Genomic DNA, 20,288 nt, shown 5'->3' with positions numbered 1-20,288 from the left:
AATTCAGGGTCTGAAACTAAAATTCCTTTTGCAAGAACCTAACAAAAGAAATGCTTATAACTATGAGAAGAAAGAAAAACTTGATACAGTGAAATTCAGGGTGGTGCCTTTCGAATTCCTCTCTGCTTTCATGGAATTTTCCTCCATATTTTCCATGTCCTTCTTAGCAGAGTGACCTTGGGATAAACAAATCTTAAATGTAAGGGATTGCTGGGTAATAGTAACTGTAAGTGATAAACTAGTCTTCCAACGTAAGATGATAATGACAGCCAATATTCCTTGCATGTTCTGAATAATTAGACTGTATTACTTTCTTTTCTCTGTTGTCTCTCAGCTATTATCTTCTGCTCTTCTTAAGTGTCTCCACACACTGAGCATAAAATTCCCACTGACAGGATCATTCTAGGAAGACTCTAAATCCTACACAAGTACAGACCAAGGAGTTCTCTAGCAGCCTTCCTGGGAACCGATACAACAGGTGATGGACTCACACTGTATCCCAGGAGTCTCACGCAGAACTCTGACTCGTGAGGTGAGGGATTTCCTGATACCCACACCACTAATTGTAGTCACCTGCTCTGCTTTCAGAAAGGCTTATGAAATGTGACAAACTGAATTCCTCTGGCTAAAAATGAGGAATGCCCAAATTCAGCAACAGGAAGATGAATTCAAAGGAGTGATATTTTATCCCCACTGAAAAGTGGGATAGCACAACAGTAGAAAATGATCCAAAACGTAGCAAGCTTCAAAAAGACAAGGATCCTCACTGTAGGATAAGGGGTGTTCTCAATGACTCACAGGAGCCACTGTCCTCTGGAGTCCTGTCACACACCATCATTTTCCCCTCAGATTACTTAGCTTCATGGATAATTACACCTACTCCTAGGGCTTTTTGTATTCCAAACATCTATCAATTGAGACCGAGTTACACTATATGGCCCAGCTGGCCTGGAATGTAAACTTTTCCTGCCTCAGTCTCCTGAGTGCTGAGAGTACAGCCAAACTTCCGTAACTTGCACTTCTCTAGAGATTCAAACACAACTGAATTCTAGGTGTCCATAGCTGAGCAGCCACCAGAACCTTATTCTTTTCATGTCTACACTTGTACTTGCCGTCTTTCCTGCCTCTGTGGTAGTGACTGTGAGCCTGCTATCTAGGCTGGAGGTCATCTACTCCTGACCACCACAGTATGTGGGACCCTAGCACTGCCCAGCCCACCTCTCATCCATCTCCATGAAATCAACTAGCTTTTCTTGACTCCAGCAACACTTCCTCATCGTCCAGACTGGTGGACAGACATCTATGGCTCAAGTGGCCTTGGAGTCAGGGAACTCATCCGCCTCACTGATCTCAGTATTGTCTTCTCAGTGCTCATAGCCTCCATGTGGCCACTCCAGCCCTGTCCATTTCCCACATGAATTCTAGTGAAAATAAGTTGTATTCACTATGGCAAATTGTTCTATAGAATCTGGAAAATGATCTCTGACAGCAGTACTTTGGGTTTTGAATTTATTAAGTTCCAGTAACCCAAAATAGAAAAAATAGCAAACAGAAGACAGAGCAGCAGAGAGCAAAACATCAAGTCAGGAGTTGGAAGCACCCAGCAGAGGTAACTGGAGCAGCCAGATTGAGAGAGCAAACAAAGGGGGGGGGGGGTGCACAGGGGTTCCTGACCCGGCTTTCTCTATGGCTGAGTTTCCCATGGCTGAGCTCTGGGCTTCCCCACTGCAGGCATTTTTCTATCATGGGATAAGTAAACAGCAGCACCTCGGTCAGCAGTAGTTTCTGTCCTAGATGTTCCCTTTCTCCCTGTCATAGGGCTGGGGGAGGGGAGCAGCCCCTCTCAACAAGGAATCTTGTCACTTTTGAGACAAACACTTCAGTTTGAAGTAATGGGGTATGGGACTTCATTTCCAAAGCCAACTTCTCAGTGAGCCTAAACAGCAAGTGACAATTGAGTAACACAGTGTATATATCACTCAACACACCATGTGTTCTCTCCCCTTGAAATTTCCGCAATGCGCCCTTTTCTCTGACCTTTTTCTCCACCTTCATTTAACTCTTACTTCTTTTTTGTAAAGCAGGGTCTCATGTAGCCCAAACTTGCTGGAACTCACTCTGCGGCCAAGGATGACTCTGAACTTCAGATCCTCTTACTGCCACCTCTCTCCTGAGTGCTGGGGCGCAGGTGTGTGCCACCATGACCAGGTTTGGCTGTGCTGGGGACCAAACCCAGGGCTTTGGAAATGATAGGCAAGCACTTTAACTGAGCATGCTGTCTCCCCAGCCCAATTCTTAGAACTCTGAGAAGCTCAACTTTGGTTTATCTTATTCCAGGAAATCTCTTTGGGTCAGAGGCTCTTACTGTAACACCAATGACACAGACTGTTTGTGCTTTTGCTTCCAGCTACAGAACAAGGCAGGAAGAGAACCAACCGGAAAGCTTTGGTATAGGAGAGAGGGTCTGTGCTGAGCACAGGGACGAACAGAACACATGAACTGGGGAAGAGACGCAAGCCCAATCAGGTGACAGCAATCCTCTTGGGATCTGTTCATTCGGACAACACAGAGAGCGTCTCTTTAGCATGCCACGTGTGTTTGCTCAACGTCTGACTCAGCACCTACTGTGTAAAAACTGCTTACCAAAGATTTGTGCAAAGAATTAATAAATTAATGAGGAATTAAGTTAAAGATGTCCAAAACCAGAGAGAATGGAGGTGGGCAAGGTCCTCACAGATGGGACAGAGGCTGCCCGAAGTAGCCAGCCAAGATAATACTACCGACACCACCCATCACAGAGAACACTGTGCAGCCTGCTTTCTGGGGCTCCTCTAGAAAAGGAGACGAGACTCTGTTGTTCTCAGAGTTCACATGAAGATTACGTTGTTTAGATGGCCCAATACTAAGGCCTCACAAGAACAAGGCACGCAGAGTGAGCGTGAAACAAGTGTCCGCCACAGTAACTTAAACCCTTAGCAGTAGCGTTCCCAAAGCTCAAAACAAGCAAGGCAATTCTCAGAGGCAAGAAAAAAAATGGGGAAAAAGTTAATAGTAAAACAAGAAGCTGGAGCTAATTAGGTTATAATTATATATCGACAAAGATGAAGAAGAAAATGTATTGTAAGGACATAAAATGATTAAAAAATTGAAACATTAAAAATGTCAAAAGCAGAATTGAGCCCAGAAGGAAAGCACGTCGACAGTCAGAGCACAGTGCACAGGGTGAGGGTAGAGGGCTGCGAGAGGCAGGGCCTAGGAAACAACAGCTGAGAGCACCTGGAACCCGGGAAAGACCCAGCATAGATAAACAGCTTGGGTCGTGATGCACTTTGAGACAGCTATCACAATGTGCCCTGCACTGTCACAAATCCTCTGAGGGAAGACATCATCCACCGTTACTCTAGATAGCTATGTAGATAGTTATACAAATGAGCGAATGGATTTTATTAATACTTATCTGCAAGAAATTACTTTTAGAAAAACATGGGAAAACATTCAAACTCAGGTAACCACAATTTTCTTTGGGTCTGTTCATTCTTGTATGAGATAAAGGAGCCATCTCGCTAAAGTCAGGCATTCAGAGGCACTGATAACCATTTAGAATACTGTAATAGTATCCTACAGTGTTATTTAGTGAAATCTTCATTAAAAACCAAGGTTGGATGTTTTCAATTTTCAACGGTTACTAAAAGGACATCTGGAAAGCTATGACATCTACTACATTAACAGCTACAAATGAGTAGCAACATCCACAAATCATATTCATCAGTGACAGGCGACTAATGGATTCTATCACCTTCACTCAACTTGTACCAACACAGGAAATCCATCCTACCACATATTCTGTTTTATCTAGATAATGTGAACTCTAGCATAATCTCCTCCTAGACCAACGCCCAGACTCAGCTACATACTCTAAACAGTGAAAAAGACAAAACAGCTCAAACTTAGCAAAATGAATTTAATGTTTGGTGAACAGCACCCTCCCTCCCTTTCTTAGTCTCCAGAAAAACCATCAGAACTTGTCTCCACACTCTCAACAATAAGGCAAAAAAAAAGATATTTAGTAACAGAGGCATCATCTTTGGTTCTTGAACAGCAAGTGTGCTACAATTTCCTGCATATGCCTGAGTAAGCTAGGAGGGGTCCCCACCGTATCACTGTAACAGTTGGGATTACCAAACAGGAGAAGCACTCTTGGAGGCAGATTTATAAAGAAACCTACACAGATGCCCCCCATACATACCCCAAGAAGATAAATTCCTAGTTCCAGGTTTGAGAAATGCTACTATAGTGTGAACAGGATTGGCTCCACTAAAACTTGTATTAAGGTATGGTCCCCTGTAAAAGTACAGAAAGGGGGTAGGCCTTTAAGAAGTATAGTTATGAAGGATCTGTCATCACAAAAGGATGAACGTGGTTTCTAGGAAAGTGCTTTAGTTATTCATTATGGCTGTTACAGAATCCCACCTCCTCTCTTGGTTCACACCCTCCTGTCCTCTGCTATGCATGGGGCATGAAGAGAGGTCCTTACCAGAAGCTGTGCAGCCTTCAGAACTGTAAACCTCTTTATAACTTACCCAGCCTCAGGTATTCTGTTACAGCAGCAGAAACTGTACTGAGGCAAACAATGTTCTGATATTCTCACAGGAAAGATAAATCCTGACTCAAGGAGCCACATGAATGACGCCAGAGGTATTGACACATTAACTGACAGTGAGTTAATCAAGTCTTTAAGATGCATATTCATCTCTTCATTTAATTATGCCTCTATAGAGAAGCTAAGAATAAGAGAGTAGGCTAAACACTGACACACAAAGTTGTAATATGCAAAAGAAGCATTTTTAGGGATGTATGTTTATTGTTATTATTATTATCTTATATATTACACACCGACAGCAATTCCCCCCTCTCCTCTCCTCACATCCTCTCCCCACACACACCTCCACTCTCCCCCAGATCCTCTCCTCCTGTTTCCCCCCAGAAAGGGGCAGGCTTCCCAGGGGTACCAACCAAACACAGCATATCAAGTTACAACAAGACGAGGCACCTCCCCTCGCATTAAGGCTGGAAGAGGCAGTAGGAGGAAAAAGGCCCCCAGAGCAGACAAATGGGCCAGAGGCCCCTGATCCCACTGCCAGGAGTCCCATAAGAACATCAAGTCTCATAAACACAACATATATGCAGAGTGCCTAAGTCAGACCCATACAGGCTCCCTGATTGTTGGTTCCGTCTCTGTGAGCCCCTATGAGCCCTGGTTAGTTGATTCTGTGGGCCATTTAGAAGAAGGAATTTTTATCCTGCAAAATAAAACTATAGTTCCTTTGAGTAAACAGTGGGGCTGCAAATAAGAGAAAGCTAGAGACTGCTTTGATGAGAGACTTGGATCCTGAATAGTTAAGGAAACACACACACACACACACACACACACACACACACACACACACACAATGTCTGAAAATAGTAGGTTGGCCAGGTGTGGTAGCTAGTGCATGCATGTTCGCTATCCTCAACTTTGGAGACTGAAATGGTAGGAATGTGAGGAGAGGGGCAAAAACAGAAGGGGTAAAAGGAAGAAGAAATGAAACAGGAAAGGACGGGAAGGAAGGTGAGAGGGAGGGAAAGGAAGCTGAGAGGAGGAGTGGACCAGCACCCGGGCACACCCTGAGGAGGCCCTGAAAACAGGCTGCTCTGAAGACAGCAGGTCCCAGGCACTGAACTGGAAACGAGAGTCTGCAATATTAAAGCTCAGATTTTCTACCAGTTCTTTCGTTAGGTTTTCATGATTTATTCAGTACATTAAAGTAACAATAATTAAAAGGTAAAGTAGCATCTACTTCCTTGTATTAAATTTTTTCCATTTACATACCTTCAGAGCAAACTGAAATTTGTTTAGATAACTATCACTTGGATATTTCATGATAAAATCCCTCTGTTGACATCGAAAGGAAGATGAAGATATCAATGGTGACTGAAATAGAATTCTTTAGAAATATGAAAAGTTCCTTTTGCTTTCTACATAGCTGTCTAAATACAAGCTGACCACAGATAATCTTTCTGATACTTTCAGGAATACAATGATGCGGACTAGTTCCTTCAGGGTAGAAAGTGAAAGTGTATTTTCTGGATAATCTTACAAATTGGGTTCCAGGTGATTCAGTCCTCTACTGTAATGCATCCAATCCTACAGCTTTGATAACACACGAAGCATGGGGACAGAGAGGCAGAACATGCAGTGTCCACCCAGCCTGTCCAACCTTGACAAAAATGAAGCATAAGACAGGAGCAGCAGCACACACCTGGGATCCTAACACTCAGGTGGCCAAGAGAAGAGTACTGAGTTTGGGGCTAGCCTAAGCTACAGAGAGAGTACATATTAAAACCTGTCGCAATAAAATAAAGTGGGTGGTATTTTTTCCAGAGCCAACAGGTTTTTTTTTTTTTTTATTCATTTCACATACCAACCACAGATCCCTCTCTCATTCCTCCTCCTGCTCCCCCATCCCTGCCTAACCTCCCCTCCAACTCACGCCTCATCCCTCCCTCCAAAAGGGTAAGTTCTCCCATGGGGGGACAGCAAAGCCTGGCATTCAGTTGAGGCAGGACCCAGCCCCTCCCCGCTTCTCAAGGGTGAGCAAGGTGTCCGACCACAGGTAATGAGCTCCAGAAAGCCAGAGCCGACAGTTTTTAAGGGGCAGTGTTAGTGACATTAGAGGTGTTTGCTTGTTTAGACATAACAAAGACAGTGGCAATGTTTACTGCTAGACGCAGCAATTGAACCTTCACGATTCATTGCCTCCTGGTCGCTCCTGATCAGGGTAGACTCAGCCTACAGTGCTGGGAATTAGCTCTTCCTGGGAATCCAGGGAAGCATCTCTTTCCCTGGACTAACATTTTCTCCCTCATTTGGAAAAGATACTTATTGTGGGCTCTAGAACCCTAACTCATTAAGACAGGAAAACGGACACTGTCCTAAAATGGAAAGTAACTTACAACAACCGAAAAACGATGTGTATTTTCCAACACTGACTTGGAGACCAATTATAAAATTGTCTATTAGACTTTTAAACGACATATGCATTAATAACCACACACTTCAGTGTACACAAGGTTGCTTCAAGATGGGCCTAAAAGTAAGATATTATTAATGTTAAGATGAAAAGAAATGCCGGGCGGTGGTGGCGCATGCCTTTAATCCCAGCACTTGGGAGGCAGAGCCAGATGGATCTCTGTGAGTCCGAGGCCAGCCTGGTCTACAAAGTGAGTTCCAGGAAAGGCACAAAGCTACACAGAGAAACCCTGTCTCGAAAAACCAAAAAAAAAAAAGATGGGAAAAAAAAAAAAAAAGAACCCATTCTCTAAAACAGTTAAAATTAAAAAAATAACTTCTTTGGAAATGAAACAACTAGGTTTCCAAAAAGAGACTGAAAGCTGAGAAGTCATGGATTAGTGTCTACAAAAACCTACAAAGTACCATGGTGCCTCATGTCCTTAAACTCTGCTCTCAGGAGGCAGAGGCAGATGAATCTCTGTGAGTTCAAGGCCAGTTCGGGCTACACAATGAGTCCCAGGACAGGCAGAGCTACATAGTGAGATCGTGTCTCAAAAACCAAAACAAACCTAAATGCAGCAGTCCTCTTAAAAGATCATTTACTCACTAGTAAGTGATAGCAAGAAAACCTTTTACCATTACAAAATATTCCCAGCAGTCTGCATACACTGAAAGTGAGGAGGTCTTCATTCACAGATAGTGTAACTGGGTACAAGTCATTAGCCCTCCACACAGTAGCAGATGCAGGCCCATGCAGTGCATGCTATAGAGAGACTGTACAAAGTCACCTTGGGTTATTACCTGAGATAAAGACCTTATCTTTGTAGCTCCCAGAACCTCTGCCAGGCTTCTCTTTCTCGATCACAAACTGCATCAGATTTGGGGTTCACTTTGTGCATTTCCTCAACCTGAGTCCCTCGGCTTCTCCTTTTTCTTTAACCACAGCTCTCCACACAATCCCAGTTTTCTACAGAAAGCCCTTCCTGACCCTTTGGGTTTAGATTAGTCCTGAAATTCCTCCATCGCTCACCTTATCCAACTGATGTTTGTTTAAGTGTTCAGCCAGATTAGCAGCAGCATGAAAACAGAGACAGGCTGATTAAAATGACCTCTTTTAATGCAGTCAATGCTCCTAAAGTTTTGTTCAAATACATTTATACACTGCACCTTGTTTTATGAATCTAAAGAACTTCATCTTAGGAATGTAAAAGAGAGAACCACTAAGAAGCTGATAAGGCCATGCCAAAGCCTCAGAAGCCAGAACCCAGCAGAAGACAGTCCTCTAAACACAGCCAGATATGCTCATCTGCCGAGGAACCAGCCCTTCAGAGCTCAGGTATCATTCTAGATCATAGTTAGTGGAATTTTAGTAAAAAGAATTGTAATGGTTGAGGCTGCTGAGATGACTCAGGGGGTAAAGGTAACTATCACCAAGCTTGACAGCCTGAGATCATTTCCCAGGATCCACAGGGGAAGATCATCAACTCTCCAAAGTTGTACTCTGGCTGGCCTCCACTTGTGGGTCACAATATGCTCACACTCCCATAAAAATTCATACACATGTAAAATAATAAATTAAATATGAAAACTATTCAAACAATGTATTTGTGATGGCAGTGAGTACTGATTGTAAACTTAATTGGATCTAGAATAATCTAGAATACGCTATCGTGTGTAGGTGAAGTTTACAGATAGAGTTAACCCAGGTGGGATACCCAACCTAAGAATAAGGAGGAGGAAGTGAGCCAAGCACTGTATTCTCTCTGCTTCCTGACTGGATCCAATGTGACCAGCCACCTCCTGCTCCTGCCACCTCCTGCTCCCGCCACCATGCCTTCCTCACTGCCAAACATCTGCCCTCAAACGGAAACAGAACAGCCTTCTTCCTTCCTTCCTCAGGAGGCTGCTCAGCCAGTATCTGCCACAGCTACCAGGAGAGAACACCCACAGGAAGGCACTTGAAGGAGTTCTCCCGTTACCTGCTCCCGCTCCTTATCTTTGGTCTTGCTTCTGTAGACTCTAGCGGCAGTGGCGTCCTGAGAAGGGATGGCAGAGATCTGGTGCAGTGGCATGCTCATCCCAGCCTCTGACCTGGTCTTCCTCCTTACGGAAGTGAGTCTCCACTAGCAGAGTCATTTTGGGCCATTGACTTCAAGCTGAGAGAAACGAAAAGAAATACAACTGAGCTAAGTTACCTGATTTCCAACAGTAAGACTAGTGCTGCGTTAAATTTGAGTAAATTATGCTGGCAAATACTTGGTCTGCAAAAGGGATAGAAAATGACTGGAGAAAAATCATAACATTTGTTTCTTATAATAAAATGATAGTACCTGAAGGTAGCTAGGGAATTAGGTCTGTGAATAACCACAGATTAGTCTTCAGCAATGTCTCATATTATTTTCAAAGTTAAACTTTTGCTCATGAGCAAGTAAGTATTCCTGTGTAAGTATGTTTCCTTGAGAATCAAACCTAAGTCTCATGCATCCTGATATAGTAATTTTTCCTTAAAACTAATGCCCTTGGCAGGAGGACTGCAAGTTTGAAACTAGCCTGAGCTACCTAATAAGATCCTTTATAAACAAAGCAAAATTTAAAGTAAACATTAGATACACACACAAAGCAAATTCACCAATGCTGTCCTTGGAGTCAGATTATAATTCTGTGGTAGAGTTTGCCTACATACCTAAGTCCCTCGGTTCAATCCCTAGTATGAAGCTCTAAATAAGAAAAATAAGTGGAAGGGGAAGAAGAGAGGGAGGAGGCAAAATAGTAGTCCCTCCAGCTGACCTCAAATTCATATAATGGCAAGACTGCTGAAATTCAAAGGATCTCTGGTTTATGCATAACCTTCCACAAGTCTAGACTCTCCAAACCAGCTGTTGAAGAGCAAGATAAATATTTCAGGCATGGTAGGCCAAATCTGTTCTAGTTACTTAACTCCACTGTGTAGTGTGAAAGCAACCATTGACAATGGGTAAATAAATAAGAATGGTTACGTGTTATCATTTAGATATGCTCTGTCCACTAAAGGATCACCTGCTGCAGTTTGGTACTCCGTGTAACAGGAGTTAGTTCCTAACACTGTGAAGAGCTATGGAGTAAGTCTTGAGGACGGAGAAGTGTTTTGCAGAAGGAGCCCCAGGAACAGTTGTTACAAAGCTTCCAGCTCTCCTGCTTCCTCTCCCCACCATTTTTTCTTTCCTTCCCCACTATTTCCCTTTCCAACCCTGTGATAGCATCTAGCCTGTAGCAATACAGCAAGAGGCCCTCACCAGAAGTCAGTGCCGATACCCTACACATGGATCTCCAGAACTGTGACCTAACTAAACATATATGTGTGTGTTTTTAAACACATATTAAACACACACACACACACACACACACACACACACACACACACACACACACACCAATCTTGGGTATATTTTGTTATGAGAAAACAAAATAAACACAGCATTGTATACCAACAGAAATGTATTTGCAGAAACAGGTGGCAGGATAGATTTGGCCCATGACTTACAGTTCAAAAAGGGTTTCTCGGGGAGGATGTAGGTAATCAGGGCATTCTTGAGATCCCGAGAAGGCTGCCTTTTTGATGTCTATATAAGCTGTCTTATGTGACCAGGTACACTTGGTTTTTTTCTATACTCTCATTGCTAATAATCAAATCTTTCCTCCCTATTTGCTTTCCTTGATGCCTCCACAGAAACAGCCCTATACAAACTATCCATGTTTACAGTAGTCACGTTTCATGATGCCGTTTGAATGTTAACAGGATAGAGCCTTAAAATAAAAGAATATGCCTCTAATTTGGGGGCCTTTGCTTGTAAACCATGTGTAATGTGGTGGTAAGTAGGGAAGGTAAACAAAGGGCTAGAGCACCCTAAACCACGTTTGAAAAACATCTGCTCCAGCTCTCTCAAAACTCTGCTCTGGAACAACTGTGTCTGTGGGGCTGGTCTCAACCCTGACAGTCTCACTAATGAGGCAGAAGATCACCAGGACTCACAGATTCCTGCACACTGATCAAATTATAAAGCAACAGGAAGGAAGGAGGAATGGCTACAGACCAACACTCACATGAAAATGAGCTACAAGAATATTATTTTAGAAAGTCTCATTTTATAATAGGCAAGTGACTGAGAATCAAAAAACAAGAAGATAGGGGTGACAGTGTCTACACACCACACATCCCCTCCTCTTCTTCAGGTTCTGATGAAGCTGCTAGAGAGGGAACCCTGTACCCTACAAATGTTCTGCATGGTTATATCCAAACACATTGTCCCACACCAAGAGGCACACACTTACTGTTGAGTTGCTTACACTCTGGAATATCACAATAGTAGTGAACAGTGTCTTCATCACTAATGCATTAAAGATTTTTGTCAAAGATGATGAATTCCATGTGGTTTCTTGGAATAAGTAGTCAAACTGGCCGTGCCCAAAGCCCCACTACCAATCATGCCAGTAGCTACCTGAGGTGCTTCTGATATAATCACCATTATTACATCATTGGTACATGTCCATGACAGGCCTGGGAAAGACTATATATACCAAAGAGAAACCAAGAGAGTCAGAATGTTTGCAGCTCTGATGGGCCCCTTCCTTATGGTCATTCCAGCTGCTCTTCTGACATATACCTACCTCCAGGTAATGGAAGTTTGCCAGAAGGAACACTATTTGAGATAAGCATTCATTTACAAACAAACCAACAAACAGACACTGCCTCTATGTACATGATGGTTCATATGAAAGAAAATATATGACAGTTATCTATTTTATATCAATTCAGTCCATCTTTAATGAAGAACCTTTAGACTTGGCAATGTGCCTGGTCATCTAGATGAGGACTTCAATTTCACTGATATAAATCAAAGCCAGCTGAAATGAACATCTATATCTAGAGGAACTAGACTCCTAAGGTTTGATTCAGGAAGAAATGCCAAGTTTATGATGAGGAGAGTTCACTAGTCAGGATTATAACTCTCACAGGCTGGGATGTAGCTCAGTGGTAGAATTCTTGTGTAGCATTAACAAGATAATGGGTTTGATCACAACTACCTCAAAGGTAGGTGTGTGTGTGTGTGTGTGTGTGTGTGTGTGTGTGTGTGTGTGTGTGTGTTGGGGGTTGTTCTCTTCAAACTGATCTAAAGAATCGAAGTAATCCCTGTTTGGCACAGATTTGACAAGCTGATTCCAAAATGAAAATGGAAACTCAAGAGACTCAGACCTGCTAAAGAAGGCTTGAAGACCAAAGTTCAAGGACTTTTCAGTTTCAAAACTTACTCCACAGGCTCAGTAATCAAGACAGATTTGGACATCTGTCCAGACAGATATATAGAGAACAGAAGTGCAGAGTTGAGAAATAAACTCAGCTATCTATAGTCAAATAACTTTCCTAACAACATGATTCCACTGGACAAGAAGACATTGTTCAATGAGTGCCAGGACAACTGGACAGCCTCAAGAATAATAAATAAATCTGGATCCCTTCCTCACACTAAGAAACAAAAGAAAAATTAGAAATCAATAAAAATAATTTCATTATGTATGTGTTTCAAAAGTCATCATGATAAAAGTGAAAAGTGGAGCTGAACATGTAGCTCAACAGCACCGTGCTTGCATAGTAAGTTCAAGGCCCTGGGTTTGACATCCAGCACGCGCGTGTGCACACACACACACACACACACACACACACACACACACACACGGCAGTCTGAATCCCAGAACTCAGAAGAGAGTCAGGGGATCAGGGGAACAGCATGTGCTATACACAGTGAGACCTTTTCTCTAAGAAATAAAACAGAAGGGAGGAGGGAGGGAGGGAGGAATAACAACAAAATCAAAGAAAATGTTTGTCAGTCATGCATCTAGCAAGAACCCTATATCTAGAAAACACAGACTTCTCACAATGTAATAACAAAAAGACAAGAACCCAGTGAGAAATGGCTACTTAAAATCATCAGCTGTCAGGAAAGTGTAAACCAAAGCCATAAGGGACCATTTATGTTCCTAACTGAAGATATATGAACAAGTGTTGGTAAGGACATGGTGAAACTAACCCCTTTGTACATTGGTGATGGGAATATAACTGGCTGTTTTGAAAAAGCCTACTTATTCCTCAAGATAACAGACATGTTACTATACGACCCAGCAATTTAACTTCTAGGGCACACACATCCAAAACAAATTAAAGTATCTATCCTATGCATGAACACTGCCCCTAAGTTTATTCATGTGTATTTATACTGCATTATCCATAAGAACAAAAAAGTAGAATCAAACCAAAACTGTATCAACTTCAAAGTAAATAAATATAATGTATATCCATTCACTTGAACCATATTCATCAATAAAAAAGTATGAATGAACTTCGAAAAAATATTAATTGAAAGAAGCTAGTTACAAAGGACCATCTAATATATGATAACATTTGCATGTCCAGAGTAGGTAAATCTACATAGACAAAGTAGCAGCTGGATGTTGAGGTGAAAATGGGAAAATATAAGGGGTGACTACTTAAAAGGACTTCTCTTTAGAGTAATGAGCATGATCTAAAAGTGCCTATGGTGATGTCACACAATACATGAGCAAAGAAAGCTTTAGAAATACATCCATTTAAGTGGGTGAGTTGTAATGCATCTACACCATCTAAATAAAGATATTTTTAAATGGAAATAAGTGAATTAAAAAATTTAATTTTTCCTTTGTGCTATCTCTCCTTAATTTTTCCAGAGGGCCTGGAGATGGACACTTCTCTCTTACCCTCCCACCTCTAAGCAGGACAAGAGAAAGGGTACAAAAGTAGCAATCAGAAATCAAAGTTCAAGTCCTGCTATCAACTGTGTGAGGTTAGGCAACTTCTTTTTTTTTTTTTTCTTTTATTAATTTTATTTTATTTTATTTTTTTAAGTAAATTTATTTCACAACATCATTTAGTTCAACATAATAGCCACAGATTCCCCTGTTCTCCCACTCTCGTCCCCTTCCCCCTCTCCCCACCCTACCCCCCATTCCCACCTCCTCCAGATCGAGGTCTCCCCCGAGGACCGGGATCGACCTGGTAGACTCAGTCCAGCCAGGTCCAGTCCCCCCCTCCCAGACCGAGCCAAGCGTCCCTGCATAGGTCCCAGGATTCAAACAGCCAACTCATGCAACTAGCCCAGGGCCTGGCACCAACACACAGCTGCCTCCCAGACAGATCAAGCCAAATGACTGTCTCACCCGTTCAGGGGGCCTGATCCAGTTGGGGGCCCCTCAGCCTTTGGTTCATAGATCCTGTGCTTCCATTCATTTGGTTATTTGTCCCTGTGCTTTATCCAACCTTGGCTTCAACAATTCTCGCTCATATAAACCCTCTTCTTTCTCATTAATTAGACTCCCAGTGCTCCACCAGGGGCCCAGCCGTGGATGTCTGCATCCAGATTCCTCAGACATTCCTTGGATGGGGTTTATAGCACAACTAACAGGGTGTCTGGCCATCCCATCACCAGAGTAGGTCAGTTCCTGGAGGTTAGGCAACTTCTAAACTGTTATTTCCTGTCTATGAAAGATAAAGGTAATAACCTCTCATAAGTTTGAAAGGTTAATATGAAGATCAACTAAGTGTTTCCAAGGGCTCTATGCAGGACATTTACCAGCAGGCTTTCCCATCTACTTGTTGGCACACTCTGTCTTTCTAGCACTGGTTTATGTCCCTCTCTTCTTCAGTTCCAGATTTATAAAACTGGGCCCTCCAATCCTTCTGACATCTATTGATAATTTCTCGTCATAAAAGCAAGAACACCAATGTCTGGCCTACAGTACCAGGAAGAAGGCCTGATCAGGAAAACATCCAGCATGGTTCAGCAATCTAACTGTTCTCTGTATTTTACAGACAGTTAAGGTAAATGCAAGATTCTGTTCATTCGAACAACAATGCTACAAACAAATAAAAATAACATGGAAGTCAGAAGACAGGAATGCTAGTTTCAGGCCCCCTAACCTTCACCCCAAGAAGGATCACCCTTGTCTCAAGGTACCAGGTTCCAGCAGCACTCTACTCCATTCCTTCAATTCTAAGAATCCAGAAAGAGATGCACAGAACATGTGTCCAAGTGCAGAGACACTAAACCTCGCATGCCTATGAGAAACCCGAGATATGTTCACAATGCATACTGAGAATCACCGGCAGTTCCATGATATGGAACACATAGGTATAAGTTTGTCTTCTAAGACACATCTGCAGAGGCACCCATTCATGTTATCAAATGCTACATACAAATATAGAAGTCACCATCAATACAAAACCTTGAAGACTTTTAAAAAGAAGCAAAGGAAAATCATTGATAATATACACATTATATATATTATTATATATTATATTAATATATATTTTAAAAAAACCTATCTAAACCAAAGCGTTACACAGCAAAGCATGTATTTTAACTACTAAAAAAGGAATTTTCTAAGAATTACTGATACCAATTAAAGATATAAACATTCATACAAAAATCATAATGTAGGCTGGGTTGACAGTAATGTAACTCAGTGGACATGCTCGCACAGCATACACAAATCGATGGGTTTCTTTTCAGTAGCACAGAGACCAGGTAGAGTGGTGCATGCCTATAATCCCAGTATTTAGGAGGTAGAGACAGGAGAACCAGAAACTCAAAGTCATCCTTGGCTACACAATGAGTCTGTCAGCCAGAGATACATATAAAACTAAAAATCAGTAATGTATTCTACTGTAAAATATATATACATGAATATTACTTACCTTGTACATCAACAAAACAAAAAGAGATAAACAATGTGAAAGTAAATTAAGAATTTTCAATAAAAATCAGGGACTTTGGGGTATATTTTATTACTGAAATATAATAAAATACACTCTTAAGTTAAAACACATATTTAATGTAACCCAATCAAAGTCAAAGACAGACTTCACATGAAAAAATGATCATAAATTCATATATAAAAACAATATAAATAAATAAAAAAGTTGAGAAAGAAGCAATACGATGTATTCTATAAAATATTTAAATATTATAAGACAATAATCAGGGAAAAACAAGGAAGAGGAACACGATTTTTCAATCCCTGAGACTGAACCGTAAGGAGGAGTACACTAGTCAACACAGCATTGGCCTAAAACTACAGCGAGGACCACGCTACTCAATGACTGGAGTTGGGATAGCTTGATAATCCAGAGGGAAATGTTTAAATCAATACTCACACACTTTATTCATCAAAATAAATTCTGGTACAGACTGGCGAGATGACTGTGGGTTCAGACACTTGCTGCCAAGCTGACCAGCCTGAACTCAATCCCAGAACTTATGTGATAGAAGAAGAGAACCCACTACCCCAAGCTGTCCTCTGACGTCCACACAACCCTGTGCATGGCCTCTCCCAAATAAGTAAATAAGTGTGATTAAGTGCATATATTCTGATGGATATAAAAATTAAATGTAAATAGATGCACACAGAGAGCAAGAATGAAATTCCATTACAAATGGCTTTATTAAGGAACTCAATTAAAGAGTGTCTTTCTAAACCTAGAATTAACATTTTTTAAAGTTATAAAGTACAAAGGTTTGTTGATTTGACTATACTTAAATACACAAAACAAAATGTGGAAAATGTGTGTTATACAGGACAGAAATATTTTTACACATATGAATAGAAAACTTTTTTTTTCTGTGTTTTGAGACAGGGTTTTATTATGAAACCATGACCAGGTAGGCCTCAAACTTGCAGCAATTCTCCTGCCTCTGTCTTAGAAGGGTTTCTAATTACAGGATTCTGCCACAATGTCCAGCCAAATAAATTTCTGAGAAAAATCAAAGCCCTCACAGACAGGGGGCCAGGTTTCAGAAGAGATGCTTCATTTGTGGGGACATGGCTGGGGAACTAAAGCATGGACCAAGACATCAAAGGAGCAAGGGAAGGCAAGAGCTCATGCAGCTGTATTTTTCTTTAATAAGATTCTACAAAAATACAGCAAAATTTAGGCCAGGAAAATGGCTCCACAGGTGACAGTGTTTGCAGCAGTGCAAACCCAACGGCCCACGTCCGGTGCTTTGAAAACAGGGAAGGTCAGGTGCAGTAGCAAGCGAGCACCTGTAATCCTAGCCCTCCTACAACCAGACAGGAGGTAGAGACAGGACTAAGCCAGCTCACAGGTCAGCTAGCTGAGAGCTAGAGAACAAGCAAAAGTCTTCAGTCTCAAAGACTTTTCAAGGTAGCATTACTTAAAACAAAGAAAAGAACCCCTAACTTCCCCCCAAATTAAGACAACTTGTTAAGTAAACTGTGATGCTAATAGAACCAATGGAATACGATGTAGTCATTTGTGGTGGTTTGAAAGAAAATGGCCTCCAGAAGGAGTGGCACTATCAGGAGGTGTGGCTTTGTTGAAGTAGAAATGAAGGCCTTGCTGGAGGAAGTGTGTCACTGTAGGGGTGGGCTTTGAGGTCTCCTATGCTCAAGCTACTGCCAGTGTCACGGTCCACTTCCTGTTGCCTGCATATCAACATGTAGCAGCTCTTTCTCCGGCACCACATCTGCCTGCACCATGTCTGGCTGCACTCCATCAAGCTCCCCACCATGATGAAAATGGACTAAATCTCTGAAACTGTAAGTTGCCACCTCAATTAAATGTTTTTCTTTGTAAGAGTTATTGTGGTCATGGTGTCTCTCACAGCAATAGAAAACTAACTAAAACAGAAGTTGTTGGTACCAGGAACTAGGGTATTGTTGTGATAGGCCTGACCATGCTTTTGTTTGAAGGAATATAGATTTTGGATTAGAAAAACAGTTCAATGCTTTAACTGCTGCACAATGGGCCATACTAGTAGAAACATGGAAGACAGTGGTACTAAAAGTTATTTGAACTGTGGGGGGCTGGATCAAGAGGTTTCAGAGGAAGAGAATATTAGTACGTGGCCTAGAGACTGGTCTTGTGATATTTTGAAGAATGTGGCTGCTTTTTGCCCTTGTCTGGAGAGTCTGCCTGAGGCAAAAGCAGAAGAAATCTCAAAACAGCCTAGTATAGATTCTATCGTGTGGTTATCAGTGTTAACTCTGATGGAGATTTATGATGAAAACGAACAAGCTGAGCAAATAAAAATACAAAATTACAGATTGAGAAAAGGGGTTTGAGGAAGTGGAATAGAGTTAAATCCTCTGTTCAAGGTGATAAACAGATTTAAAAATGGAATAAACGGAGTAGAGATCTCAGGGCAAGATCCTACCCAACTAAGTTTCCAATTTGTGAAAAACAAAGAAAAGCTTAGAGCCAGGTGTGATGATGCATGCCTTTAATCCCAGCAATCAGAAGGCAGAAGCTGGCAGATCTCTCAGTTTGAGCTGCATGGTCTACAGAGCAAGCTCAAGGACAGCCAAGCATAGGCAGTAAAGGTAACCATCAAAAACAAAAAGCTGGAGAAGATGTGACTGAACAAGGGGACCATGTTCCAGCCCCAGCAGCAGAACTTGGCAGCTTCAGCCACGTGGCTCTGGCTTAAGGATAGAAGAAACAAGTTATGAAATTTGCCTCCACAACTAAGGAAAACCTTTATATGTTTTCCTTCTTAAGAGATGTCTCTTCAAAGCACTAGAAACCCCAACTAAGGCATTGTTATATGAAATAGAGAAGCACAGTTATATTAAACACAATATAAAAATTACAAATTACAGTAACAGCCATGTAGATATTCATTCAGGAAAAAAAAACCAGGAAGTCATGAAATGCCAACAGCAGTTAAATGATGCAACAATTTATAAATGATTTTCCTTTGTCTTCCACACTTTTAGTAATAAATTAGTTTTACATTTAAAATATATTCTTAGATAAAGTCTGAGCTTTGGTAGACAGGCTGGCACAGAAAGTCATCCGTGAGGACAAGCAACTACAAGAAGGCCCATGTTCTATGAGAAAGACTTGTGGCAGCCTCTCAGAACTCGACTCACTGTCCTATAGAAATAAAGAAAAAGCCACATTCTCGGGATGCAGATGTTCACAGCCAGTCATGGTTTGCTTTCTGTTCTTCCTCAGTTTAGCCTTTCTTCTAATATTTTGCATTGTTTTCCCTTAAAACAGTAGTGTGCATCAAAAAAACAGTTTGCCTTTCTGCATGAGACTATTTCCTCTTGCTTTCATCCTCAAAGCCAATATTACAAAGACTGTATTTTATATTCTACACACAGTAAGACTAGTTTTATTATTATTTTCATGCCATACTATTTCCAAGGGAAGTCAGTCAGCATACTTCTCACAAAATTTAACTGCAATAATGGCTATGAACTCTACTAACAGGGAGACCCGGGCATTATAACAAGGCAGACAAGGGAAAGTTGGTACTTACTTGTCCGCTGCTAACAAATCTGAGCATTTGGCCAGTGCTTACAAAGCTTGCTTACAAAGCTATTTATTATCCACACAGCTCCCCCGCCACCATATGTGTGTCCCTGGGCTATCTACAAATATGTCTGTGGCAGGAACCATAATCTTTTAAAACAGAAAATAATAAACAAGGGCTATTAGTAAATATATTTTCCTTTCAGTCACAGTCATAAAAGAAATATCCCAATATAGTCCACAAGACTGCTTTTCACCAGAGAAAAGCAGATCATTCTCTTACGACAGAGAAAATCCAGGAAAGGTTGAGATGCCTAGGATCAGGCACTTTTGGTGTGTCAACAATATTTCCTGTCAAGTTCCTCAGCTTCATCTACCAGGCTCCAATCTTCTCATGACATTACCGAACGTGATGCAAAGGAAATGCCCCCGAGCACTGGGAAGGTACCTGGGCTGGCTCTCTGGCCCTCTTCTCACTTGGCCACTAAGGAGCTTCTCTGTCAGCCAGGCTTCTCCCTGCATATTTATCATCTCCTTCCTAATACATAGTTTCATATGGGCTCCCCAAGGAAAATGCATAGAATGAGTGGTTGATATAGCTAGATGGTGCCATGCACAAACAAACAAATCCAATGTCAGTAGAGAATTTCAAGTGCTTTTTGCTTCAGTAATCTTCTTTTTAGTCGTGGACCCAAAAAAAAAAAAAAAAAAAAAAAAGTTGAAAATGAGAGGGCAGACAAAAGAATTTGTGACCATGAAAGTATTTGTAGTTCCACCCAGAACAACCAGGAACAATTCAAGAAACCTGAAGACAAAAGAGACAAGCCCCAGACTGAAAGGCCACTAAGTACCTGGTGCAATGAATTAAACAGTAAAAAGTCCTCATCCCAA

At 41.5% G+C, this 20,288-nt stretch overlaps 1 protein-coding gene and 1 long non-coding RNA gene across 8 annotated transcripts in view; one reads left to right on the top strand and one right to left on the bottom strand.

Moving 5' to 3' along the window:
* Marchf8 (membrane associated ring-CH-type finger 8) overlaps positions 1 to 20,288 on the bottom strand; it is a 114,452-nt gene that overhangs the window by 30,064 nt on the left and 64,100 nt on the right. For 5 of the 7 annotated variants that reach the window (XM_076567681.1, XM_076567680.1, XM_076567679.1 and 2 more), the window contains exon 2: positions 9,031 to 9,207. The exons of 1 other annotated variant lie outside the window; for it this stretch is intronic. In XM_076567681.1, coding sequence (XP_076423796.1) covers positions 9,031 to 9,129 — 99 coding nt within the window. In that variant the 5' untranslated portion in view covers positions 9,130 to 9,207. Of the gene's footprint in view, positions 1 to 9,030; positions 9,208 to 11,359; positions 11,527 to 20,288 lie in introns of those variants that run through there. One more of the 7 variants, XM_042273921.2, reaches the window with a different exon arrangement.
* LOC143272479 (uncharacterized) lies at positions 11,545 to 15,005 on the top strand. The gene is made up of 2 exons (XR_013050095.1): positions 11,545 to 11,701; positions 14,762 to 15,005. It is a non-coding gene; the product is annotated as an uncharacterized LOC143272479 (long non-coding RNA).

The sequence above is a fragment of the Peromyscus maniculatus genome, chromosome 3 (assembly GCF_049852395.1).
Source record: "Peromyscus maniculatus bairdii isolate BWxNUB_F1_BW_parent chromosome 3, HU_Pman_BW_mat_3.1, whole genome shotgun sequence".
NCBI classification, from domain to species: Eukaryota; Metazoa; Chordata; class Mammalia; order Rodentia; family Cricetidae; genus Peromyscus; species Peromyscus maniculatus.
This window is presented reverse-complemented; position numbering and strand designations above follow the sequence as displayed.